General features: G+C 55.1%; 1 protein-coding gene across 1 annotated transcript; it reads right to left on the bottom strand.

Annotated features, from left to right (window-relative positions):
* Window positions 1-4,678: 4,678 nt before the first annotated feature.
* LOC102565500 (zinc finger protein 135-like) lies at window positions 4,679-15,172 on the bottom strand. The gene is made up of 7 exons (XM_059725466.1): window positions 14,997-15,172; window positions 13,561-14,189; window positions 13,306-13,462; window positions 12,045-12,217; window positions 10,867-10,993; window positions 10,203-10,322; window positions 4,679-7,452 (listed from the first exon to the last, which is right to left on the bottom strand). Exons 2-7 carry the CDS (start codon window positions 13,912-13,914, stop codon window positions 5,639-5,641), a joined length of 2,745 nt encoding a protein of 914 aa, XP_059581449.1. The 5' UTR covers window positions 13,915-14,189; window positions 14,997-15,172; the 3' UTR covers window positions 4,679-5,638.
* Between the last annotated feature and the right edge of the window lie 11,942 nt (window positions 15,173-27,114).

Below are 27,114 nucleotides of genomic sequence, written 5' to 3'. Positions count from 1 at the left end.
CCCTGCCGAGCGCCCGGGCCCAGTCGGCTGCAGCCCTCAGGTTCTGGCATCCCACCGAGATGTGCTCAGCTTCTCTCTCTGGTCTGGTGCATTCAGGGATTTGCTTTTCTTTCTGCCTCCTGTTTTACTGTGTTGGTGTCAATTGAAATAGCAGGTCAGGTCCTGCCCATGGGCACGATCTGTTCTGCCCCGCGGTCGATTTTGCTGGGGGAGAACGGGTAGGAGCAGCTCGGTTTTAAATCTCAGGGCATTTTGGGGGGTTTCTTGGGAGCTGCTGGTAGGAGCAGGACTGACTAGTACCACTGAGATGAGTTTTCTTTGGCACAGGCACATGCAGAGCCAAGTAACACAGTTCCTGTGTTGGCTGCATGTAGCTTGCCTTCTTATTTGTACTTTATTTTATTCTTTTAGAGCCTCTGAGATTTTCGTGAGAGGTGAGAGCTGTGGGTGACTCTTCTTGGGCTTGGACGTGAGATTGCACAAGTTCCTGCATCCCCTGGTGTGACGGAGCTGGGTGATGGAGGCTGTGATGGAGACAGGGCGTCCTGTGCTCGGGGCGCTCCTCCAGCCCATCAACAGCCACGTGAAGGTAAGACACTGGGGGGTTCAGGTGCTAAGGCCCCTTCTCATTGCCCTGCCTGCCTGGACTTTACAGCCATGACACAATCACACCATAAAACCCAGCTGCACTGAAGGGTCGCTGCATCCCCTGCTCCTGACACCCGAAGCTCCCCTGGCCTGGGCTGGAGAGCAGATCCCTGCCTGCCTTTCTGGATGGGCATCTGGGGAACGACACCTGTAATTCACCGTGTACTTATTCACTGTTCACCTGACGGCTCGTAGTTCCTGAGTTGTTTGCAGGACAGCACCTCCTTTTTCCGCAGCCCCTTTCTGTGGATGTCCAAAAGCCCCTGCCCTTCTCTTCCACAAGTGGATTTCTCTAAACCTGGTGTTTTCTTCTCCCTGCACCTACTTTTGGACACTGAAGCCTGTCAGGATCCCACCAGAATAGATGTGCCGAGGCAGATGGAGTGGAGGAGACCCGCAATAGTGTACGGGGAGCCCGGGGGTGGGCTGTGAGGATGTGTGCCCTTCATGTGCCAGGCTGACGGGTGCAGGTAAAGACTCTGGATCAGCAGATAAAAAGTGGATCAGTTTTCTAGGAGGAACCTGACCCGTACTCTGGTTGGCCCTTTGCAGATATGTTAGGCTGGTGTAAATGGCAATTGCCTTTTCCTGGATCCATATTGAAATGCAGAGTGTCCCTCCAGATCCTTCCTGGCAGAGATCCTTCAGGTGAGGAGTTGCTCAGTTGATCCCTGGCAGCCAGGTGTTTTTCCTTTCTTTTCTTTTCTTTTCCCAGGATGGGAGGTGTTTGGTTGCCTGGCTTGGTAAAACTCAACCAGAAGCTGTGCAGTATCTTTGCAGTGATTACTTGACACCACGGGGGGAGGACAGGGAAGCTGAAGCGCCCCAGAGCCAGTCCCGGGATGGCCCTGCCTGAGCCTCAGCTCCCTCCAGCATAGAAAGGATGGTCCCCAGGCACCCGGCCTCAGCCGCAGCAAAGCAGCACGCACAGAGAGCAGGGGCCTGCTTCCCCACGTCTGCTCCCACCCAGATCACACTCGTGCTTTCCCCCACACAAGGGCAATGCTTGAGCCCTCCCTCACACAGGTGGAGCCTGGGGTGGGGGCAGCAGGGAACTCAGAGCCCTAGCAAGTGCAAACAAGGGGGTCCAGCCCTGCAGGCCAGTACATGGGCCTCGCTCCTGCCCCGCGGATCCAGTCCCAGGAGCTGCTCCTGTTTTCACGTGGCCTTGGATGTAGCCTGAACCAGAGCCACGTCCCGGGTTGTGGACAGGCGCCGTGTCTGGGCAGCACCCATGTGTCAGGGGGGACGTGGCAGCAGGCAGCAGCACCAGGGCCCAAAGCACACCTTCTCTCCCCCAGGCCCAGACTCCCCTGCCCCTTGCACACACAGAGCATACACCTCTTCTCCCCCAGGCCTGCATCATGGGGTGGGCATGTGTGCACACCCTTCCTGGACTGCTGGAGGTGGTGAGCAGGGGCAGAGAGGGGGTGGAGGGCCAGTCTTCCCCTGCAGTGGGGGCACTAGCAGCCCATTCCTCCTCCTTTCCAGCCTCAGTTTCCCCTGCTGCAGCTGCAAACCACTGCTCCTATTCCTGTCCCTGACAGCCATGGAGAAATGCACATCTCCATCTTCTCTGGTGTTGTCCCAAGACTGGGGTCAAAACCCACTCAGTCTTCTCTTCTCCAGACACAATCACCTGAGGTCTTCCAGCCTGTCCCCCCCACCCCTGCCTCCCAGGCCCCTCATTCTTTGGGTCCCTCTTTGCTGGCCTCTTTCCAACCTCTCCACCTCCTTCTGGAAGTGCGGGGTCCCAAACTGGACCCAGGACTCCAGGGCAGGTCTCCCCAGTGCTGAAGGATCCCTGCCTTTGGTTTGCAAGGGGCGCTCCTGCTCATGCCGCTCAGGAGGATGCTGATTTCTTTTTCCAACAAAGCACAGGGCTGGCTCGGATACAGCTCATGGTCCCTGCTTCCCCCACATCATCACTGCAGGGCTACAACCCGGCTATACGTTCCTCAGATTGGATTGGTGAGTGCAATTATTCCCTCCCAAGTGGGTGGATTTGCACTGGTTCCCCACGACTCAGTTTCCCTACTCAAATGGCCATGGGCTCATGATGTGAGTGGAATGGCCCAGGAACACATTTGAATGAGAATTGTATAAATGGGACTGACACCATGGCAGGCTCCACGTGAGCTGTTACCACACAGCAAACAGACCTGGGTGTGATTGTGGAGAGTTCAATGAGAGCACCAGCTCCATGGCCAGCCACCAAGAAGAAAGCAATGGAAAATGTGAGGGCTGATGAGGAAGGGAATGGTCTTACAAGGTCCCTTCCAGCCCTAATGTCTATGCAATTACATTTCATAGATTTCATAGACATTAGGGCTGGAAGGGACCTCGGAAGATCATCGAGTCTAGCCCCCCGCCCAAAGGGCAGGAAGTCAGCTGGGGTTTATCTATGAAAGGTTCTGCTTTTGGTTCACGGTTTGCCAGTCCACAGTCTAAAAGGTTGGGAGCCACTGCTCTAGGGCATGTTCTCATCATGGAAATCCTAGAAGAGAGGGGCTGAGGGGTCCTGCAGAGCTCACCTCCAGTCCAGCCATTGCCCGAGTCAGAATCAGCCCTGTCCAAACCAGCCCAGACAAACCCATCATTGCACTTCTTAGCCAAACTGCCACATGCCTGACACAGAGCAGACATCGCATCTGGTCCTGCCCCAGGAAAAGCAGCGGGGCCACGGTGCTCATCCTCATGCTGCTGTGACAGGTTGGTAATCCACACCCCAGGGATCCCAGGCAGAGGCCGGGATCACACTATAAAGGCAGGCAAAGCTCCCCAGTCTGTACTGGTCTGACCAGCAGGTCAGATCCATCCTGGTGCTGAGGAGCAATCCCTGGGATGGAGCCGAGCTCCCCTGGAGATCCCCTGGGGCTGCAGGGACTGGGGTCACCAGTTGGCCTTGGGCTTTTTTGGGCTCAGGGGTGGGGAGTGCAAGTAGGAAAGAGGAAAAAATGGGGGTTCACACACCCTGCTACCCCATGACAGACCACCCCACACCTGCCCCAGGTGAGCACAGGCACGCCCACAGCACCCCCTGCTGCACAATGGCAGTATAGCACCCCCTGCCCCATTACAGCCCCTATCACACCTGCCCAACAGAAGTGTGGACACCCGAGTCCCAGCTTTAGGTGTGCCTCATACATACCCCAGGTGGAGTTATGCCTCCCCCATGATGATGCCCCCTGCAGGGCAATGAGGTATCACCTCTGCCTACCTTGCCTCCCTTCACACCTGCCCAGCTGAACACAGATGCCACATGGGACAGACACCAGCATGTGTGACAGGTCAATGTGCATCACCCCCCTGCCCCATGTGGTGCATCATGCCCTGCAGGGCATGGGCAGTAATGCCCTCACCTCCAGCCCTGCCCCTGAATCTGCAGGGGCTGCAGCTGCAACCTGCCAACCCCAAGAGGGGACAAACTCAGCCTGATTCCCCCATGTTTGGCTGGACAGCCTGTGCCCAATGCCCCACCCCAGGCCCAGCACACACCACCCATCCTGACCCTAATACCTGACCCAGCACTGCATGTTGCGGGCATGCTGGCAGGGGTGCTGTCAGCGGTGTGGAGATCCTGCTCTCCCAAGGGAGGAAACACCCCCCTGGAGCCAGCACCATGCACAGACTGCCCCCCATTTCCCCAGTCACCTCCGTGGGGCAGATGGGTGGCTGTGGTGGGTGAGGGCAGGAACAGGGCAGACGGGGCTGGCTTGGGGCAGCTGTTGAGCCAGTTGCCAGTCGCTCGCCCAGGGTTGCTCACTCTGTGGCTCTGGCTCACACAGCTCCAGGTCCTGCTGTGGGAAGAGGGCAGAAGTGGGTGGGAGCAGCCAGTCAGGCAGCAGCAGGGTGAGTAGATCAGACCACCTCCTGCTCCCAAGGGTTAGCAACAACCTCTGCATTGTGGTGAATCATTCAGAAAGGGAAGGGGCTGGAAAGCACAGAGAGATCTGCCCTGGAAAGCGTTGTGGGCCCTGGTCTGTTCCCATTGCACAGCTTGGGAGAGGGCAGAGATCAACCACAGAGGTGCCATGCCCAATTCTGGGGTTTTAGTAGCGGGGAATGCATGAGAGAGAATACAACAAAGGGGAGGAGGTCAGGGGAGCAGCACGCCCCCTGTGGTGCACACTTCTACAGAGGCTGAAGAGCAAAACAAGCCAAAAAGACTCCGGAGGTGGCAGCTCATTGCAGACCCCACTGGGCATGGGCAGGTCTGGAAGAGGGGTGATGGGGAGGTGAGGAAAGGTGAGGTTAGGGACTATTGTAGGGAATGCTTTCCCAGCCATAAATGCACTCCTCCCTGCAACTCAGGGGCTCATCTACCAGAACCCCTCGACCAGGAGGAAGGAGAAATCTTGGAGGCAGCCAAGGGAAGTCCCCAGGTGTCATCTGAAGTCAGCCATCGGGGAGAGGGCACCATGGCGTGAAGGCACTTCTTCCCCTGGGAATACTGTTAGAGAACGATGGGGAATGCACAGGCGCCAAGGCTGATGCCAAGATCATCTCCTCATTGTCTCCTCCCCCCACATTGGGGCTGACCTCTGCCTGAGGTGTTTCCTCTTAGCCCCCACCCCCAAGCATATGTTGGGGGCCAGCATCTGGGCTCTGGTCTCCCACAGTTTCCTACAAGGGGCAAAGCCTGGGGGAACGCTTTCTGCAGGCCACCAGCATGAGGGAGCTGGTTTGAATGCACCACTGGTGGGTGCTGAGATGGGTGAAGCTTCTCCAATAATCAGAGCACTGATGTAGCTTCTCCCCTGTGTAGATGCACTGGTGTTCAGCACAGGCTGCAGGAGTAGGAGAACATCTTCCTACACCAAGAGCAGTGATGTGGCTTCTCCCCTTTGTGCATGCGTCAGTGTCAGGCCAGGTTGAACGGAATGCTGAAACTCTTCCCACACTTAGAGTATTGATGTGGCTTCTCCCCTGTGTGGACATGCTGGTGTTTGGCCAGGTGGAAGGATTAGGTGAAGCTCTTCCCACACTCTTAGCACTGATATCGCTTCTCCCCTGTGTGACTGCGCTTGTGCCGAGCCAGGCTGGAGGATTGGCTGAAGTTCTTGCTGCACTCAGAGCACTGATATGGCTTCTCCCCTGTGTGGATGCGCTGGTGCTTGGCCAGTTGGTAGGAAGAACTGAAGCTCTTCCCACACTCAGAGCACTGATATGGCCTCTCCCCTGTGTGGATACGCTGGTGCTCGGTGAGGTGGGAGGAAGAACTGAAGCTCTTCCCACACTCAGAGCAGTGATATGGCTTCTCCCCTGTGTGGATGCGCTGGTGCTGGGCCAGGTGGGAGGAATAACTGAAGCTCTTCCCACACTCAGAGCAATGATATGGCTTCTCCCCTGTGTGGACGCGCTGGTGCCGGACCAGGTCGGAGGAATAACTGAAGCTCTTCCCACACTCAGAGCACTGATATGGCTTCACCCCTGTGTGGATGCGCTGGTGCTGGGCCACGTGGGAGGAAGAACTGAAGCTTTTCCCACACTCAGAGCACTGATGTGGCTTCTCTCCCGTGTGGATGCGCTGGTGCCGGGCCAGCTCGGAGGGATAACTGAAGCTCTTCCCACACACAGAGCACAGATATGGCTTCTCCCCTGTGTGGACACGCTGGTGCCGGACCAGGTTGGAGGAATAACTGAAGCTTTTCCCACAGTCAGAGCACTGATGTGGCTTCTCTCCCGTGTGAATGCGCTGGTGGCTGGCTAAGGAGGAAGAACAACTGAAGTTCTTCCCGCACACAGAGCAATGATATGGTTTCTCCCCTGTGTGGATGCGCTGGTGCTGGGCCAGGGTGGCGGAGCGGGTGAAGCTCTTCCCACATGCAGTGCACTGATGTGGCTTCTCCCCTGTGTGGATAACTTGGTGTTGGGCCAGCTTGGAAGAGGAGATGAAGCTTTTCCCACACACAGAGCAAGGATGACGCTTCTCCGATGTGTGCATGCACCTGTGCCTGGCCAGGCTGGAGGGCTGCCTGAATCTCTTCCCAAACTTTGTGCAGTTATGTGGCTGCTGCCTCCTTCGCCAACACCGGTGTTGGGACAGGCCTTGCCAGCTAATGAAGTTCTTCCTGCACTCTTTGTAGTGGTGTGTCTTCCTCCCCAAGTGCATGCGCCGGTGCTGAACCAGGGAGAAGAAATGGGTGAAGTTCTTGCCACATGTGACACAGCAGTACTGACGCTTCTTCCTGTGCACATCCTGGGTTTTGAGCAGCACAAAGCTCTTCCTCCTTTCGGTGAAGCGGTGGGGGAGCTGTCCAGAATGGATCTGGTGGTGAGCAGCCAGGGTCGAGAGGCAGGCGAAGCTCTTCCCACACGTGGCGTGTACATGGGGCTTCTCCCCAGCGTGCCTTATCTTGTGCAGAGCCAGGCGCGAGGGGCAGCTAAACCTTTTCCTGCACTGAGGGCAGGAGTGGGCTCTCCACCTGGTCTTGGCAGTGAGTTCCTGCTTCCCTCTGAGGCCCCCCACACTGTCTTGCCTTGGATGCAGTGCCTCTCTGCAGTGCACCTTTGCTTTCTGCCTCTTCAGGTGTCTCAGCATGACATATTCATCCCTGCACCTTGGCCTTTTTCTGGCTTCTTTCCCCTCTTCACTCCAACGCCCAACTAGAGATGGGACCACATTCACTGCTACATTCTCCTGCTTTTGGGGCATCCCCTGGCCCTTGTGCCACTGGTCCTTCGCTGGGCTCAGGGAATCCACCTCACCCATACTCCCCAGGGAAGCCCATGGTGGCTCCAGCTTTCCAGGCCCTTCCTCAGGAGCCTGCTCCTCAGTTCTGCTCAGCAACCAGGCATGTCCTGCATGGGAGGAAGAAACACCAGATTAGTCCCTGCCCTGCTGCCAAGGGGCAAGCACTGCTATTCCTTCTGCTGGGATGGGCCTCAGAGCACGACAGGACTTGGCACTTGTGTTTCCTCAAGAAAACTAGGTCTTTCCGCCACAGGCCCAAGTGCTGGGGGTGAGGCAGTGCCAGGTCCCTGTGCCAGTCTCATCTTCCCTACTCGGGGGAGTTAGGAGGCAGACTCTCAAGGTTTCTGGACCAGCTCTCAGCCCCATCACCTCAGGCCCTGATCCAACAAACATGCGGGACATATGTGTTTGGACTGTACCTGAATAGGTTCACGTTTAAAGAGGATGAGGATGAGACCAGAGGGATCTGATCAAAGGAAAAATGAGGCTCTCAAAGGGCTGCTGTATCCTGCAGCACTGGTGGGTCCAGGGGCGGATGGTGCTGAGCCCTCCACCTGACTGGGCTGACACGCTCCACAAGCGCCAGTGCTTTGGTGACACCCATCTGCAATGCTTGTCCTTGATCTCTGGCAGTCCTGAAAGCAGCATCTGGTACAAGGGTGAACAGCCTCGGGGTACATGTCCAGGACTTGTCACCAGTCAGGAGTGTGTGGTGAGCACTGCCTTACACTGCTTGGTAGCAAAACCCATCATGTTTCATGCATTATCCTTCCAAGAAATGTTCTGGGAGTGGAGGATTTACAGCAATGATCTGCTACCTACATGTTTCTGGGGCAATGTCTGGTGCAGGGATTGAACCCATGGGGCTTTCCTCTGCTAATGAATCCCAGGCAGCCTCCACATCACAGACAACTGCACTGGGACAAAGGCCTTGGCACGAACCCGCCCACGGACTCTGGGCTGAGCCTCAGGCTTCGTGACACTCAGGGCCCCAGAGAGGAAACATCACAAGGGGAGAATCTCGTGCAAGCAGTGGGGGATTCACTTCCCCCCACAACATGAAATCTTCTGAATCCCACCCACTCCACCCACCCACTTCATGCAGCCTGAGCCCAGGATTACACACTTCCAGTGTCCCCGTCAAGTGGATAAGGAGACACCAGGGACAACCCTAGCCTCTGTCTTGTCCAGCAAGAATGGCTGGGGCTCAAAAAACCCAGAAGTGAGAGACTGTGCCCATGATGGGTGATGATAACCAGGGCAGGAGAGTCAAAAATTAGACCTGGGTAATATCTGAACTCTACACCCTCCTGGGACTGGTTAGTGCAGTGTAGCTACTTGTGGCAGGGCAGTCTCTACGCAACACCACATTGCCACTCCTGAGAAAGGCAAGTGCAGAGCGCCTGAAAACCTTGGCTCCCACTGCCTGGTGGGCTACTTTTTCCTCTGAAAAGGATAGGGGGAGCCTACCCCAACAGAAAACCCCTGGTGAAAGCCAAGGAGGGAAAGTGTGTGGCAGGGTACACCTTGCAGCAGCTGTCACTTGAAGTAGAAAAGACTGCTAAAAAAGCAGCCTCTCAAGCTGCAGAGAGGGGAACCTGTGAAGGAGCTGCAGGAGGGCCAGGGCCAGGGCCAAGCCAGCCACAGTGTCAGAAGAGATCCCATGACATAAACTAAGTTAAAGGGGGTTAAGCCATTCCCTTTTTTGTCTTTGTGTTTTCCAGGTTGTGGACCAGCAGTGAGTCATCAAGAAGATCCCTTGGTACAAAGAGGATCCGAGCTTCACTGCATGCTGCATGGTCATTGTGTTCTTTGCGCGGCTGTGTTTGTGTACCGTTATTGCTGTAAGTGGCTGTGGTGTTAACTATGCTACACAAGGAAATGTAAGCACAAGTTCTGGATGGGTTCTGGAATATCTGCAAAGTGGCTACAGAAAATGGTACATCCCTGGAGCATGGCCTCATGGGTCTCAAACATATCAATGACGCCAAAGATTGAGAATGGTAGATTGACCGTTTGTTTGTATTCTCATCCTTTTGTTCATTTCCTTTTGAGCCTTAGCATCTCTCCAGCATCTTGCAGGGCAGAGGGGCACTGGGAGTGCTCCCGTGGCACCAAGCAATCCAAGGAAAGCGTTGCCCATTATAAAGAAGGGGTACGATTCCCGAGAACATGTCTGTTCCCCAAAAACCCTGATCATGGGATGTTTGTCTGATCCAGAAATCCATCTTAAATATTAAAGAATACCATCATTTAAATACTGGAAGAGATTAAAAGACTTTGCCATAATTATCACTGGAGAAAAACTGTTCAGCTGGTAAGGAACTTGGGGACTAGGCAATTTGGCATGAGGAAGTTATTGAAGCAGCGGACAAACAAAGGCAGAGGGTGTTGTGTGCATGCTCTTACTCTGGGGAGTTCGGGGGTGGTCGTGCAATTTCTACTTGAACAGCAGGAAAACCAGAAAAAAACATCTCCCACACCCAGTGAAGGATGCAAGGCCGGCACCACCACAGGTCGCTGCTGTAATGCCTAATGGAGCCACTTGTCAGGTCGTATTACAGGGATGAAACTTGCAATTATTACTATTAAGGTTTACTTGATATTATACCAGCAAGGGACCATATCAAACACTGGGGGTCTTTGACAAAAACAATCCTGTTGGTAACAGTTTCCACACTTTGAATTTCAGGGGGTGGAACAACACCCATCTGCACACATGACAGCATAAGCTATTTGAGGCCAGCACCCTGAAATGGCAGCACAGGGCAGGTCTGCAGTTTCCAGGCTCCCTTTCACCCTGGGCATGGAGCATTTGTGAGAGGGGAGTCAGGTGGAGGGGACAGCCACAACTCACCTGGCAGCATGTCCTCTGACTTCCGCATTTCCCCACGGTCCTCATCATCACGGACCCAGAGCTCCACCTGTCCTCGCTGGATGCGGCAGATCAAGTCAGGGGCAGGGCCTCGATATCCTGCTTGGGCAGTGGTTAAAGAGAGTTTATCCACTGGTACTGGATGCAGAATAAGCCACTGAAATTTGGGGAATGGAGCCAATGAACTCACGGATTATAGTAAGGACTTGGAGGACAAGGGAGGATGGACATTTAGGCTGAAAGAGAAGGCATAGCAGGGGGAAGAGGATGGTTCTTGAGTGGAAATGAGTTTGGACAGGACACACTAGGCAAGAGAGGGAGGAAATCAGAATAACTGCACAAGCAACAGCTGTTAATGCATTCTGAGGCACAGTGAATGGCAAATGATATGATCATGGTGCGAAGGCAAAGGGAAATCCTGTTATCAAAGGCGAAGACTCCAGGGAAGGCGGCTGGATCAAACGAAGGAGGAATATATACAAGCATGAGATAGGAGAAGTCTACTCATGGACAGAGCAGAGGGGAGCAAAGGGATTTAAGCCACCAGCCAAACGTTCATGAGGATGAGACAGTTAGAAGCAGGGAGAAGACAACACCATTTCAGAGCTCACATGGCTCCAGGGCAAGGCAAGAACCAGAGCTTTACCCAGGGAAACGAGGGCTTGGTGGTTCCTCAGCATCTGGTCCTGGTAAAGCCCCTTGTCTTCCTCTTCCAGCAGCTCCCACTCCTCCCGTGTGAAATACACTGCCACGGCCTCAAACACCTTCCGGAGCTGCCGGCACAAGCGTTACAGCATCAGTGTCTCCTGCCCCGCTGCCCCCAGCCCTGTCTGCACGCACTCTGCACTACAGCCCTTTGCACGCTTAGCCAGGACAGGCAGGGGTACGTTACTCAGCTGACACATGATATGCAGGGATTCTGGTTTTCTCAGTTTCAAAATTGCAAATTCTCTCATAAAAGAAAAAAAAAAAATCGCTCCCAACCCATAGCCTCCCTACCCCTGCTTTTGCCCCACAATCCCTCCCACTGCCCCGTGGCATCTGGTCCAGGAAGAGAGAGAGGCTTGTGGCAGGACACTTTCACCTCCCTGCACTTCCCAGTGCTGAACTCGGAACAGCTGTCCTTAGACCAAACACTTCAACACAAACCTGAACATGGAGTTGTGCAACCAGAAATCATCTGCAGGCTGGGTTGTGTTACGCACGGTCCACACAGGGACTGTGCAGTCTTCTCCGATTAACTGGATTAGCTGCCGTGTCCCCTTTGTGTGGGGGGGTGTTTACTTACATCCCCTCTCCCAGCACTGTCCCCCGTCCCACCACGCTGCCCCTCTGCACTTGGTATTCAGAAGACTCTCTCTATTTAATAGTCTGGTCTGTGCACACCCTTCAATGAAACTTATCAAACAAGTGTGGAATCGGAAAAACCTGTGCTGCGCCTCTGATTCAGTTAATCTGTAAGCTGCAAATCCATCCTGGCTTCTGCCTTCCCTCACACTAACACAGATAATCAGGAGCCAGGTGTGATGCTCACTCCTGCCAAACTGATGGGCTGGGGGGACCCTGCTGGCATCGACTGCAGAGACCCTCTGTGCTCCCCAGTCCTAGGCAGGTGGGAGAGGCCTTGCTGGGCTCAGCTGTAGAGACCACTGCCCCGGACTCCCTGGTGCTGGCTGGCTGTACTCTGACCAGGCCTTCCCGAGCCAGCACACCTGCTCACTCTTCTGGTCTCTGCTCCCCAAACTCTTGACAGCACCCCTGGCTCCACCTGGGCTCTGCCTCAGCTGCACTCCCACCCCCACCCCTACCTGGTGCCCTGCTCACCTCCATGCTCTCCCCCTGCTTCGCCGGCCTGCCCTGCCCCTCGTGCAGCTGGCCCGGCCCAGGAGTCATGGAGCCGCTCTGTCCCGGTCTCCCTGGGGAGGGTCTCTGCGGCTCCAGGTTCACAGGCCCTTCCTTGGGAGGCTGCTGATCAGCTCTGCTCAGGGTCCCAGCACCTGTGGGTGGAAGAGAGTACACAGGTGAGCACTGGGGCGGTGAAAGGGAAAAGCCCTGCTCGTCTCCTGGACTGGCCTGGGATGAAGGGAGCTGGAGGCTGCAGTGTGTGGAGTGGGGAGACGGGAGACTTATTGTCCCACTGGCAAGAGTCTGGAGATGAGCCCCTAGAACTTCCTCAGCGCCGGTGGTGTTCACGGTACCGTGACATCGCTCCCTGAGAAGGGATCTGGAGGGATGCTGGTGTTGGGTCAGGTCCACATGTTTGGGTGGAGGGGGGGAAATGCAGGGTCTGTCTACTCCAGGATGTATGAAATGCTCCAAGGAGCACCGGGACAGCAAGAGCCACCGACCTGCTGGAGCACGGACCCATCAAACTGTTCTGGAAGAGAGATTTCTGCCCTGGGGGACGGGGCCTCCTGCCACTGGAAAGAGGAGACCCTTCGCTCCTCACCTCACATGGGGAAGGGCCTGGTCCGGGGCACCCGCCTGGGGACCCTCCACGTGCTGACAGCTCCCAGGTCTCCCCTGTCCCGGGGAGCTGCAGCAGGACGGAGGCCTGGATGAACTGCACCTGGCCCAGCCAGAGGCCACTGGCGACTCATTTCTGCATCACCTGCACCAGCCTTTTACAGACTGATATTTTTACAACACTGATATTAGAACAGCAATTACATCACTGATTGTGACCATGGCAGCACGGCAAGAGCCAGTCACCTAAAGCATCTTTCTGAGAGCAGCGATGCAGGGGCAGGCATTGGAGCCACTCACCCCCGCAGGACAGCCACTCAGGCTCCTAACTGCACGCCAGGACTTCATCCCGCTCCTCACCTGCCCCTGGCTCCTTGGACTCATTCAAGAGCCACCGGCTACTGCCCGCTCTGCTCCGCTCGCTGTCCCCCCGTGTAGGGCTTGTTTGGAGCCTGCGACCAGACTCCCAGCCCTGTTTTCTACTTAGTTGTCCCCCAAACTCAACTGACCTAAACCCAGCACCCAACACTAATAATGGCGGAGGGTGTGGGGAGGTAACTGCTACTCTTTGGGTGTTGAGGCCGTGTTAAGCTTTTACATCAAAAAGGCTGGTAAGGACCTGGCTCTGTGTTGGGAAACAGCAAACTCTGGCAGGGCCCTCTGTCCTCACCATGGGCATTTGGCTGCTGCCCCCAGGAATCGCCAGGCTCCGGCAGGGTTCCCAGGGGCTGCATCTTGTCTGAGGACCCCTCCTCGACCTTCACATGCACGGTGACCTGGGGACGAGATACACGTGTCACTGGGGAGCCGGGATCGGGGTGGGAACATCCCCCGACACGTGGAGGTGCAGATGGCACCAAACAAAGGCTCTCACCTGGAGCTTCTCGTCCTCCGCCTGCCCCAGCTGAAACCCCTCGGCCAGGGCCACAGCCTGGGCACACGTCTCCACGCGGCACCTGCACACCCAGCTCCGCATCTCCAGGGGCAGGATGGCCAGGAACTGCTCCAGCACCACCAGCTCCAGCATCTGCTCCTTGCTGCGGTGCTGGGGCTCCAGCCAGCGCCGGCACAGCTCCCGCAGGCAGCTGCAAATCTTCCCTGGTCCCTTGGCTTCCCGGTAGCGCAGGCCACGGAAGAGCTGGCGCCAGGGCTCTGGGGTGGGGAGCTCATCCCGCGCTGCCAGCTGTGGGGTCGCTGAGGGCAGCTCGGCCTCGAAAGGGAGCTGCATGGCCTGTGTTGCGTCCTGCCCCCACAGCTCTCGGTGCTGGACCGGCTCTGGTCTGGACGACACAAGACAATTCTGCACCCTCAGCCCCTGCCTGCACACCTCCTGGGTCCTGCTCCTCCAGCTCCCGCTGGGAAGGGGAGGCCCACGGCTGCCACGGGCTCCAGCGCAGCAGCCATGTCTCCCCAGGAGGGAATCTCACTGGCCAGGGCCTGGGCTCTCGCTCTCTATACACTCGTGCTTGGCACCTGTAGGCAATGTCCAGTTTCCAGGAACACCTGTGGGAAAGGAGACAGCAGAAATCTGACCATAGATCTGAGACCCAGGACTGTAATCCTACTTGCTCTGGCTAAGGAGTAACTGGATCCATGGGCAAGTGGATCATCGTCTCCCTAGCTGGGCATCTCATGGAGTCGGGGTCTAACACCCACCGCCCCACTCGGAGCAGTGTCGGAGCCGTCCTTCCTGCTCCTCCGGCCCCAGCACAGGATGCAGGCACCAGGCCGGCTGGAGAAATGGAGCAGCCGCAGCTCTCCACCCTTCCCAGCCCATCCGCTGCTCCCTCCTGCCCCCGCCCTGCAGTTAGGGTGACCCCCACTCCCTGATTGGGTGGGACAGCGCCCAAATAGGAACTGCAAATCCTGGTCCTGGGCTGCATGACCCAGGACAGTGTTTGTCCCAAATTCACAGTGTCTAGAGGGACGGGAACCTGTGCTTTCCCTGCACAGGTGGGCAGCGTGCAAGTGTGCAAGGGGCTGGTGGGAGCGGGACATAGGGACCACCAGGGCACTCGCACGCCCGCACACAAGCACCCGGCAGTGAATACAGCAGGAAAGGCTGGAGAGCAGCTCCCTGCAGGGACGCGTGGAGGATAAGCAGAAGAGGTATTTGGGGGCTGCTGCACCCAGGGCCCCTTGCGGCCTGCACGGCAATGCCCTGCAGCACGGATCCGCAGCCAGGCTTGCGGCAGGAGGTGGGGCGGGGGACAGTCCTGCCTTTCCCCGCCTGGAAGGTGTCCTCCCGGCCCGGCGTGTCCCTCCTCCTGCCCCGCCAGCCTCCTCCCGCCGCCCCCATCTCCCTCTTACCTGCACCCTCAGTTCCCCCCACGGGCAGACCTGGGCCAAGACCAGGGCCAGGGCCAGGGCAGCGGGCAGCGGGCAGGGGGCGCGGTGTAGCGCTCTGGACAGGTTCCTGGCCCTTCCCGGCCTGCTTTGTAAGCCCTGCTCGCCGCGATTGGAGGAGGCAGCAGCCCGTTAGACCCTGCCCGCCCCTAGAGGCGAACTTCAGCCCCGGCCTTATCTGCATATGCAAATCGCATGTAAATGAGACCCGCGGACGGCGTTGCCCCCTGCCCAGCGCAGCCCGCCTCCCTCCCCGCGCTGTCGGGGTGCGGGGCGCAGACACACGTGACAGGCCGGTGTGGACGCGGGGCAGCGAGGCCATTGCTGTGTTATGTGAGAAGTGTGCGTGTGTGTGTTGTTTGTCCTTCCTGGGGGAAGATGCCCACATCCAGCGAGGGAGGAGAAAGAAAAGACGTGGGAGAGAAAAAAGGAAGGAGAAAAGGAGAAACAAGCAAAAGGCAAAAAGCGGGAAAGGGAAGAGCACGAAATGTATGGGGGCTTGGTCACGTGGGTACGTAGATGACCTTACACCACCGATCTTTACGCCCCCGCCCCCACCCCCACACACACTTCTTTGGGTAAATCCAGTATCTTATTAGACCAACTCAAGGAGTTGGAAAAATGCTTTTTAGCGAGCTTTTTTGGGTCTAAACACTGATTGATCCCTACCCTAGACTCCAGACCCAGAAGCAACCACGCACCGTTGTCACCCCGCAGCCCCCGAGGACTCAGGCATCCGAGCCCCCAGGTCTCACCCCCAGCCCCTCCCACAGAGATCCCAGGTGTCCAGGCCCTCAGCACCGCCCTGGCCCCGCAAGGACCCAGGCATCTGGGGGGCAAGGAGAAAGGGATTTGGTGGTAGGGGTCTGCTACAGACCCCCACATCAAGGGGAAGAAATAGATTCAGGGCTCCTAAGGCAACTCTCGGACACCATAAAAGCTAAAGAGGCGGTAGTCAGGGGGACCTAAACTACCAGGACATCTGCTGGGAGTCACAGACGGCAAAGTCCCACCGCTCACGAAGGTTTCTAACCTGTGTACAGGACCTCCACCTGATGCAGGAGGTACACAGTCCCACCAGGGGGAATGTCTTACTGGATCAGGTATTGGCAACGGGGGATGACATGGTAGGGGACCTCCAGATCGGTAGCCATCTGGGGGACGGTGATCACCTAATAACAAAATTCACCATAAGACGTCGAGTGGGTAAGGTAACTAGTAGGGTGAAAGTGCTAGACTTTAGGAAAGCTGATCTCAATGAACTCAGGTGATTAGTCAAGGACGCACTGCAGAGTAGGAGTTTTGAAGTGATGGGAGCCCAAGAAGGGTGGCTGTGCTTAAGGAAACGATCCTTCGGGCACAAAGAAAGATGATCCCAATGCAAGGTAAAAGAGGGAAAGGGGCCAGGAGGCTTCCCTGGCTGACCAGAGAAATCCAGGGCAGCCTACTGGCCAAAAGGGGAGCACATAAAAAGTGGAAACAGGGAGAGATCACCAAAGACGTATATACCTCCTCTGCTCACGCTTGTAGGGAGGCAGTCAGACAGGCCAAAGCTACCATGGAGCTGAGGATGGCATCCCAAGTAAAAGACAACAAGAAATTGTTTTTTAGATATATAGGGAGCAAAAGGAAGGCCCAGGGAGGAATAGGACCACTGCTAAATGGGCAGAAGCAATTGGTGACAGACAGGGGGGACAAGGCTGAACTCCTCAACAAGTTCTTTGCCTCAGTGTTCCTAAGTGAGGGGAATGACAAGTCTCTCACTGGGGTTGTGGAGATACAGCAGCAAGGCGCCAGACTGCCATGCGTAGACCCTTAGGTGGTGCAGAGGCACTTGGAGGAACTGGAAGCCTTTAAGTTGGCAGGCCCGGATGAGCTCCATCCGAGGGTGCTGAAGGCACTGGCTGACATCATTGCAGAGCCACTTGCAGGAATATTTGAATGCTTATGGCACACGGGCCAAGTCTCGGAGGACTGGAAAAGGGTCAATGTGGTCCCCATTTTCAAGAAGGGGAGGAAGGAGGACCCGGGCAACTATAGGCCAGTCAGTCTCACCTCCATCCTAGGCAAAGTCTTTGAAAAAATTATCAAGGCTCACATTTGTGAGAGCCCGGCAGGGCAAATTATGCTGAGGGGAAACCAACACTGGTTCGTGGCAGGCAGATCATGCCTCACTAATCTAGTCTCTTTTTATGACCAGGTTACCAAATGCCTGGACACAGGAGGAGGGGTGGATGTCATATACTTAGACTTCAGGAAGGCCTTCGATACGGTATCCCACCCCATACTGGTGAACAAGTTAAGAGGCTGTGACTTGGATGACTACACAGTCTGGTGGGTGGCGAATTGGCTGGAGGGTCGCACCCAGAGAGTCGTGGTGGGTGGGTCAGTATCGACCTGGAAGGTTGTGGGCAGTGGGGTCCCGCAGGGCTCGGTCCTTGGACCGATACTCTTTAATGTCTTCATCAGTGACTTGGACGAGGGAGTCAAATGTACTCTGTCCAAGTTTGCAGATGACACAAAAGTATGGGGAGAAGTGGACACGCCGGAGGGCAGGGAACAGCTGCAAGCAGACCTGGACAGGTTGGACAAGTGGGCAGAAAACAACAGGATGCAGTTCAACAAGGAGAAATGCAAAGTGCTGCACCTAGGGAGGAAAAATGTCCAGCACACCTACAGTCTAGGGAATGACCTGCTGGGTGGCACAGAGGTGGAAAGGGATCTTGAAGTCCTAGTGGACTCCAAGATGAACATGAGTCAGCAGTGTGACGAAGCCATCAATAAAGCCCATGGCACTTTATCGTGCATCAGCAGATGCATGACGAATAGGTCCAAGGAGGTGATACTTCCCCTCTATCAGGCACTGGTCAGACCGCAGTTGGAGTACTGCGTGCAATTCTGGGTGCCACAGTTCAAGAAGGATGCGGATAACCTGGAGAGGGTCCAGAGAAGGGCCACTAATATGGTTAAGGGCCTACAGACCAAGCCCTACGAGGAGAGACTAGAGAACCTGGACCTTTTCAGCCTCCGCAAGAGAAGGTTGAGAGGTGACCTTGTGGCTGCCTATAAGTTCATCACAGGGGCACAGAAGGGAATTGGTGAGTATTTACTCACCAAGGCGCCCCCGGGGGTTACAAGAAATAATGGCCACAAGGTAGCAGAGAGCAGATTTAGATTGGACATTAGGAAGAACTTCTTCACAGTTCGAGTGGCCAAGGTCTGGAAGGGGTCCCAAGGGAGGTGGTGCTCTCCCCTACCCTGGGGGTCTTCAAGAGGAGGTTAGATGAGTATCTAGCTGGGGTCATCTAGACCCAGCACTCTTTCCTGCCTATGCAAGGGGTCGGACTCGATGATCTATTGAGGTCCCTTCCGTCCCTAACGTCTATGAATCCATGAATCTATGACCCCCCCCTATTATCCGAATGCCTCCTAATATCCCCCATTATGGCCCAGTACCCTCCTGGGAGTGGTATTATTACCCCAGTACCCTCCTGGGAGTGGTATATTACCCCAGTTCCCCCCGGTATCCACCAGTACCTCCCAGGATCCCCCATTATCCTTAGTGTCCTTCCCCAATGCCTCCTGGTAACATCCCAGGAGCCCCATTACCCCCCTTATGCCCCCCAGTACCTCCCAGGATCCCCCAGTACATTTCAGTACCCTCCCTGGTCCCCCATTACCTACAGTGCCACCCCAGTGCCTCAAACTATGCCCCACAGCCTCCTGGTATGTTCCCAGGATCACCTCATTTCCACAGTATGCCCCCATCAGTGCCTTCCAGTATCCTCCAGTACCCACAGATATTGCCTAGTATCTCCCAGTAGCCTCCTGGGATCTCCCATTACCCCCACTCCCAGTACATCGCAGCATCACATTTGTGAGAGCCCGGCAGGGCAAATTATGCTGAGGGGAAACCAGCATGGGTTTGTGGCGGGCAGATCGTGCCTGACCAACCTAGTCTCTTTCTATGACCAGGTTATGAAACGCCTGGACACAGGAGGAGGGGTGGATGTCATATACTTAGACTTCAGGAAGGCCTTCGATACTGTATCCCACCCCATACTGGTGAACAAGTTGAGAGGCTGTGATGTGGATGACTGCACAGTCCGGTGGGTGGCGAATTGGCTAGAGGGTCGCACCCAAAGAGTCGTGGTGGATGGGTTGGTCTCGACCTGGAAGGGTGTGGGCAGTGGGGTCCCGCAGGGTTCGGTCCTTGGACCGATACTCTTTAATGTCTTCATCAGCGACTTGGACGTGGGAGTGAAATGTACTCTGTCCAAGTTTGCAGATGACACAAAGCTATGGGGAGAAGTGGACATGCCGGAGGGCAGGGAACAGCTGCAGGCAGACCTGGATAGGTTGGACAAGTGGGCAGAAAACAACAGGATGCGGTTCAACAAGGAGAAATGCAAAGTGCTGCACCTAGGGAGGAAAAATGTCCAGCACACCTACAGCCTAGGGAATGACCTGCTGGGTGGCACAGAGGTGGAAAGGGATCTTGGAGTCCTAGTGGACTCCAAGATGAACATGAGCCGGCAGTGTGACAAAGCCATCAGAAAAGCCAATGACACTTTATCGTGCATCAGCAGATGCATGACGAATAGGTCCAAGGAGGTGATACTTCCCCTCTATCGGGCACTGGTCAGACCGCAGTTGGAGTACTGCGTGCAATTCCGGGCGCCACACTTCAAGAAGGATGCGGATAACCTGGAGAGGGTACAGCGAAGGGCAACTCGTATGGTCAAGGGCCTGCAGACCAAGCCCTACGAGGAGAGACTAGAGAAACTGGACCTTTCAGCCTCCGCAAGAGAAGGTTGAGAGGCGACCTTGTAGCTGCCTATTAGTTCATCACAGGGGCACAGAAGGGAATTGGTGAGGATTTGTTCACCAAGGCGGCCCCGGGGGTTACAAGAAATAATGGCCACAAACTAGCAGAGAGCAGATTTAGACTGGACATAAGGAAGAACTTCTTCACAGTTCGAGTGGCCAAGGTCTGGAACGGGCTCCCAAGGGAGGTGGTGCTCTCCCGTACCCTGGGGGTCTTCAAGAGGAGGTTAGATGAGTATCTAGCTGGGGTCATCTAGACCCAGCACTCTTTCCTGCTTATGCAGGGGGTCGGACTTGATGATCTATTGGGGTCCCTTCCGACCCTAACATCTATGAATCTATGAATCTATGAGTCCCCCAGTGCCTCCCAGTATCTCACAAATACCCCAGTGCCCCTCCCTGGTGCCTCCCAGTATGCCCCAAAGGATTCTAGTCTTCCCCAGTATCTCCCAGTACCATCCCAAGATCTCCCATCACCCCCAGTGCCCCCCTTCAGTGCTTCCCAGTATCCCTCAGTGCTTCCCTGTACCCTCCCAGGATCCTGCATTACTGCCAGTGCTCCCTCACCAGTGCCTCCCAGGACACTCACAGGATTCCCCATTATGCCCAGTGCCTCCCAGTATCTTCCAAAGCCACCTAGTAGGCTTCCAGGATTGCATATTATGTCAGTGCCCCCCATCCCCAGTGCTTCCCAGTATTCCCCAGTATGTCCCAATGTTGGCTACAAATGTCCAACTCAGATCCTTAAAATTCTAGTTTATTAGAAGGATTGAAACACTGTAAGGAGTTAAATCATAAAGCTTGGGGCTGGTCCCCACACACACACACACATGCACACACACACACAGTAGCAGGCTACAGAGTCAGGTATACCTATCCTACAAGCGCTGGAGTCTGCCATCGATGGCCAGTCCAGGCTTCTCTCAGCGTGGTGATATTCTCCAGAAGGGGGTCACCGGCTGGTCCTTCTGGCTGGACAGATCTGGTCGAGTTGGAGAGGGCAGCATTGAGGGTCACTTTTCACTGCCTTTTATCTGTCCCTGGCAGACTTTGGTGACGCCCCAGTTTTCAGGTTTGCCCAATCCAGGGGTCATTGACCCTCGTGGGACTTCTCTGCCTCGGTGGCTACTGGACGGCATCTGTCAGCCCCAGGGGTCGTCCGCATGTACGTGCAGGTTTGGGAGTCTGTTGATGAATTTAGAATAGGGCTCTGGGAGTGGTGGATCTGGAGATATTCAGCCCTAAAGTTGGTCCCTGGTGTTGATTAACTCAGGCCAGGGCTTCTAGCCCTTGATCAGTGATGTTTAGAGATTTCCCAGTTGTTACATTGTCTTCTATTCAATTCTTCCGTTGGTTGATCTGCGGCTTTCAGGTGATAATTGCTGTCTGCTACTATATTACACATTCAATCACGTTACACATTCAATCATTGATTCACTCGCTATTTCAGGGGCCAGCCTGATACAAGGAAGGGCAGCTTGATTTCTGCCCTTGTTAACATTGTTACAATGTATAACTAACTTACTTCTGAAACTAAACACATGTAGTTGAAAGTTGAAAGGTGAGGAGTATAAAATATAAGCTACAAAAGTAATGCCTTGGCACACCAATAGATAAAAATACCAAAATACAAGGGGAGATACAAAACGCGCACACACAAATTTTAAAACACAATTCCTTATCTTAAAGTGCAAGAAAGAGGAAGAAAGAAAAGAAAGAAGAGGAAAAACATATTTAAAGAGGGGAGAGCAAATGCAGGCAAGAGTTAAAGGGCACTTTTTGCTACAGGCTGACAAAAACAGGATGCGTGTCAATACTGACAAGTGCAGGGTGCTGCACTTGGGCAGTAGTAACCGGCATCACACTTATAAGATGGGAAACTCCCTTCTTGAGAGTTTCGGAGGCAGAAAGGGATCTTGGAGTCATCGTTGACTCCAAGATGAACATGGGCCAACAGTGCGAGGTCACGGTCGGCAGGGCTAACCGGACCCTATCGTGCATCCACAGATGCATCTCAAGTAGGGCCAAGGAGGTGATCCTCCCCCTCTATGCAACACTGGTCAGGCCACAGCTGGAGTACTGTGTCCAGTTCTGGGCACCCCACTTGAAGAGGGATGTGGACAACATTAAGAGGGTCCAGAGGAGGGCCACCTGCATGATCCGGGGACAGCAGGGCAGACCCTACAATGAGAGGCTACGGGACCTGAACCTGTTCAGCCTTCACAAGAGAAGGCTTAGTGGGGACCTGGAAAAGCGCAGGCTCAGGGGTGATCTGATGGCCACCTACAAGTTTATCAGGGGTGACCACCAGTATCTGGGGGAACGTTTGTTCACCAGAGCACCCCAAAGGATGACGAGGTCGAATGGTCATAAACTACTACAAGACCATTTCAGGCTGGACATAAGGAAGAATTTCTTTACTGTCCGAGCCCCCAAGGTCTGGAACAGCCTGCCACCGGAGGTGGTTCAAGCGCCTTCATTGAACACTTTCAAGATGAAACTGGATGCTTATCTTGCTAGGATCCTATGAACCTAGCTGACTTCCTGCCCTTTGGGCGGGGGGCTGGACTCGATGATCTTCCGAGGTCCCTTCCAGCACTAATGTCTATGAAATCTATGTTGGAGAATAGGTTCAGATTAGATATCCATAGGAACTACTTCACAGTCAGGGCGGCTAGGATCTGGAACCAACTTCCAAGGGAAGTGGTGCTGGCTTCTACCCTGGGGATCTTTAAGAAATGGCTCGATGCCTACATGGCTGGGATCACTTGAGCCCAGTTTCTCTCCTGCCCAGGCAGGGGGTTGGACTTGAAGATCTACAAGGTCCCTTCCGACCCAACTTCTATGATTCTGATTCTATGATAAACAAGAGGTGGTGGCTGGTCCCAGTGCAGGAGGGGGCTGTGCCGGGCTGGGGTGATCCTCATGCACCGTGATCTCCCTGTGCTTGTTGCTGGGATCCTGCTGGACACAGTGAGATGCCCAGAGGATCCCCATGATCAGGCCCAGATCAGGGCCCCTGGAGGAGAAACCTGCTCTCCTCCCCTGTCCTTCCCTGCCCCGCAGCTGGGGGAATGGGGGGTCCTGCATGTTGAAGCCTGGCAGCCCTCCACGGCAAATGCTCTTGCAGATAGCTGCAGGGATGGCCGTCCATCTCTTCACTGACCCATGGAGGGGATGATGGGGTGCAGGGGTGCCAGGCTCTGCCTAGGGCTCTCCTAGCCTCTGGCTGCCCCTCCTTGCTGCTCCATGGGTTGGGGGGCCGAGGGGGGTCTCCACTCCCCCAGAGGTGCTGGGTGTTGCTGCAGCCCAGGTTGGGGAGGGGTCTGGCCTGCGCCAATGCTCCCGACATCCACTTTGCCCTGCTCCAGGCTGCTTGCTGGAGCTGCTGATAAGAGGGGTACTTGGGCCATGTGTGTCAGCAGCGCAGCGTGCAATGCTATTCACGCCTTCCCCTGGTCTCCCACAGCAGTGGGGGTGGGGAGCATCTGGGAGCCTGGAAGCCTGGCTGCGTGGGAGGTATGGAGACTTGGGGGTGAGCAGGGGAATGACTACTCTCATTTCTCGCACAGCAGCCAGAGTCTCCAGCCCGTCTTTGCATGCTGCCAACTTGACATATTCAGCCTGTCCCAAGTCCTGCATAAAGCAAGGGTCAAAGGTGATGAGTGGGTCAGCGGCAGAGTTCAATATCCAAGTGGGCAACTGCTTCTGGGGTGGAACATGGCAGCCAGGTGTACTGGGGAGAGATGCCGCTGCCCCTAGGTGCAGCCCTGGGGGCAGGTTGTACAGGGCACCACTGCCCCGTGTAGAGACCAAGCTGGCTCTGGGGAAGGTGGTGGGCCTCTATAGAGCAAGGGCGAGGGCAGGAAAGAGCATCACGGTGTTGTGTTTGGACACCGCCTTCACCCATCCAGCCTTGACTTTTCTCTCCAGGGTGCCAAGTGCAGGGGGTCTCAGACCTGCAGGACCTGACACGGGAGGGGCAGAGCTCGCAGCCAGACTATGACACTGTGCAGGACCACACTGCCCTGCAGTGGGAGGGAGGGACTACAGGACCAGCTGGCAAAGACCTGCTGCCCTGACACCCTGAGGGCCCTGGTGTCTTCCCGCTGGTGCTGAGTGTCACTGCTACAGGCTCCCACTGCTACCGGCATCTCTACACGGGGGTGTCGGACCCCCACCCAGATGTGCCCCACTTCACTGTCGTGGGCTACGTGGATGACCAACAAATTCTCTGCTACGACAGTGAGACGCAGAGACAGGAGCCGCATGGGAACTGGGTGCAGGGCACCATCGGACTACACTTCTGGGATGGGGAAACCAGGAGCTTGCAGGGCTGGCAAGGGAGGTTTCAATCAAACCTGGTCACCCTGCGGTATCGCTACAACCAGACAGGGGGTGAGTGGGAGCAGGCAGGTGTGAGCAGGAGGCTGCTGGGGACCCTGGGACTCAGGAGGATTCACAAGGGCATTGTGGGGGCGGGGGGGACATCTGCCCATCAGCAGGTCAGGGTGGGGAGCCGGGAGGGTGTCGTGTTGTTTCGTGTCTGGTGGGTAGTGGCGGGTAGTCAGGGGGTAGTGGCACAAGGTTTGGCTGATTTGGCCTGAGACCAGGACATTTCAAAACTTAATAATAAAAGAGCTCTTCCCCAACCTCTCCTCAGCTTTGGGTCAGGTTGAGAGCGGTGCTGAGCTTTTTTCCCCAGCCCAAGAGGAACCTTCCCCTTCTCCAAAGGTATATGGATGGTGCTGGTGAGATCAGCTAACATCTGCATGCATGTGTCTACGCGTGTAATTAATGCACAAGAATAAACTCAGGCTCACTGATCTGTCACAGGCTGGCTAGGTGCCGTGAGTGTATCAGCCATTAGGCTGCTGGGTTCAGGATCAAGGAGGCGAGTTGGGAGTGAAGCAAAGGCAAATTTACTGATAGCTCATGCATGCAACAGTTAACAGAAAGGCTAATGTGACAAACAGATAATACAGTAATAAAGAGCAAGTATGAGTGATAACAACAGATAGACTGAATGATAAAAAGTGCACACATGGGCTTGGCAGCTTATCAGCAGTCCCTCTATGCCAGGTGTGTGTCAAGGTGTTCTGGCGAAGTCAGGCGTCCCCGATCAACGCTGTCTGAGGGGTCACCGGGAAGATCCCTAGGTCAGGATCCAATCCTTGCTCACACAGGGAGTCCGGGGTCCAGGCTTGGTCCAGCGATGGTCCTTCTGTCCTGTCCGTCATGCTGGTCACTTGACATATGTGCTCCTTTATACCTCTTTTTATGCTAATCTGTTACAGCCACTTACAATCTTCCTGACAGCTCTTACCCTATGGGATTAGAAGGTGTCAGAAATTATCATAAAAGACTACTGCCTAAACTTGGACTCACGCAATAAGCAAATCACACCACATCACTTTGGGGTCTGAGATTAGCATTTACTCCACCCAAGTTCAACCCACCTGGCTACTTCATCTTTGGAATTTTTGGAATGTGTCAATCATATCTTGTGGTCAGGTTTGTTATTTTGACTGACCTTTAAGCAAGAACCATTAGGTCAGCTAACGTTTGCAGTTCTGTTTTCTAGTTCTGCTTTTTGGGGCCCATTTAGTCTTATGATCCATAAAGACAGTACATTTTAACATTGCAGTTATACTTGGGACAGACGAGATACAATTTGCGGGTTACAATCTTACAAGCTTTACCTTAGCTAATATCAACTGTCAGACTGCTGTCAGATGTCTCCAAGAAGCAGATATTATTTGCTATAATTTGCTCATTAACCTGTTTGGTTCTGGCCGTCACATAGCTCCAGAGTCTTTTGCTCCTGGGCATGAACGTGCACCCTGGAGCAAAAAACTCTGAGGATTATTGCTCTGGACTTTCTACGTGCACAGCACATCCAGCTGCTCTGACGGGGTTGCAGTGCATTGCAGAGGGGTGGCTGGGGCACAGGCTAGCTGGCAGCTGGCCACAGCAGTGTGTTGTTACACATGAAAAAACTCTGGAGCAGACTGGCACTTGCCTGCTCCAGAGTTGATTCATTTTGTGTGCCCTAATAGGGGCACATACGTAGATGCAAAGACGTTTCCTGCAGAAGTAGTCAAGCAGCTCTGCAGTAAACATTTTATGTAGATACAACCTGTGGGGAGAAAACTGGGCCCTTTATGGTCCCCTCTCGGAGGGACAGAGGGCTGTGGCTGGGAGGGGGCTGTAGTGGGAGACAGGGACAGAGTGGATCCCTGATGCCTGGGCCGGGTCAGCTGCACGGGAGCCCGGGGCAGCGGTCTCTACAGCTGAGCCCAGCAAGTCCTCTCTGGCCTCTCTAGGACTGGGGAGCACAGAGGGTCTCTGCAGTCGATGCCAACAGGGTCCCCCCAGCCCATCAGTTTGACAGGAGTGAGCAGCACACCTGGCTGCTGATTATCCGTGTTAGTGTGAGGGGAGGCAGAAGGTGGGATGGATTTGCAGCTTACAAATGACCTGAAACAGAGGCACAGCACAGGTTTTTTTAGTTCCACACTGAGTTGAAAAGTTGGAATTGAAGGATATGCACAGACCAGACTATTAAATAGAGAGTCTTTTGAATAGCAAGTGCAGAGGCAGCGAGGTGGGAAGCGGGACAGTGCTGGGAGAGGGGATGTAAGTAAAGACCCCCCAACACAAAGGGGACACAACAGCTAATCCGGTTAATCAGAGAAGACTGCACAGTCCCTGTGTAGACCGAACGTAACACAACCCAGCCTGCAGATGATTTCTGGTTGCACAACTCCATGTTCAGGTTTGTGCTGAAGTGCTTGGTCTAAGGACAGCTGCTGTGAGGTCAGCACTGGGAAGTGCAGGGAGGTGAAAGTGTCCTGCCACAAGCCTTTCTCTCTTCCTGGACCAGATGTCACCAGCACGGCCAGGGGGGCTGTGGCGGGGAGTGTGGAGCACCAGCAGGGGTGAGGGGGGGCGCTATGGGTTGGGAGCGATTTTTTCTTTTATGAGAATATTTGCAGTTCTTAAACAGAGAAAACCAGGATCTCTGCGTATCACGTGTCAGCTGAGTAGCGTACCCCTGTCTGTCCTGGCTAAGAGTGCAAAGTGCTGCAGTGCAGAGTGAGTGCAGACAGGGCCGTGGGGGCTGGGGGCAGCGGGGGCAGGAGACTGATGCTGTAACGCTTGTGCCGGCAGCTCCGGGAGGTGTTTGAGGACGTGGCATTGTATTTCACACGGGAGGAGTGGGAGCTGCTGGAAGAGGAAGACAAGGGGCTTT

Source organism: Alligator mississippiensis, chromosome 1 (assembly GCF_030867095.1).
Source record: "Alligator mississippiensis isolate rAllMis1 chromosome 1, rAllMis1, whole genome shotgun sequence".
NCBI classification, from domain to species: domain Eukaryota; kingdom Metazoa; phylum Chordata; order Crocodylia; family Alligatoridae; genus Alligator; species Alligator mississippiensis.
The sequence above is the reverse complement of the archived record's forward strand: the minus strand, read 5'-3'. Positions and strand labels throughout refer to the sequence as shown.

What these genes read in the sequence shown, in the direction of transcription:
- LOC102565500 (XM_059725466.1), bottom strand. Translation starts at nt 13,914, where the DNA reads ATGCAGCTCCCTTTCGAGGCCGAGCTGCCCTCAGCGACCCCACAGCTG. An exon ending in GTTTCCCAACACAGAGCCAG is followed by an intron (nt 12,218 to 13,305) that starts GTCCTTACCAGC and finishes TTCCACCCACAG; the next exon opens with GTGCTGGGACCCTGAGCAGA. An exon ending in CCAAGCCCTCGTTTCCCTGG is followed by an intron (nt 10,323 to 10,866) that starts GTAAAGCTCTGG and finishes CCACTGCCCAAG; the next exon opens with CAGGATATCGAGGCCCTGCC.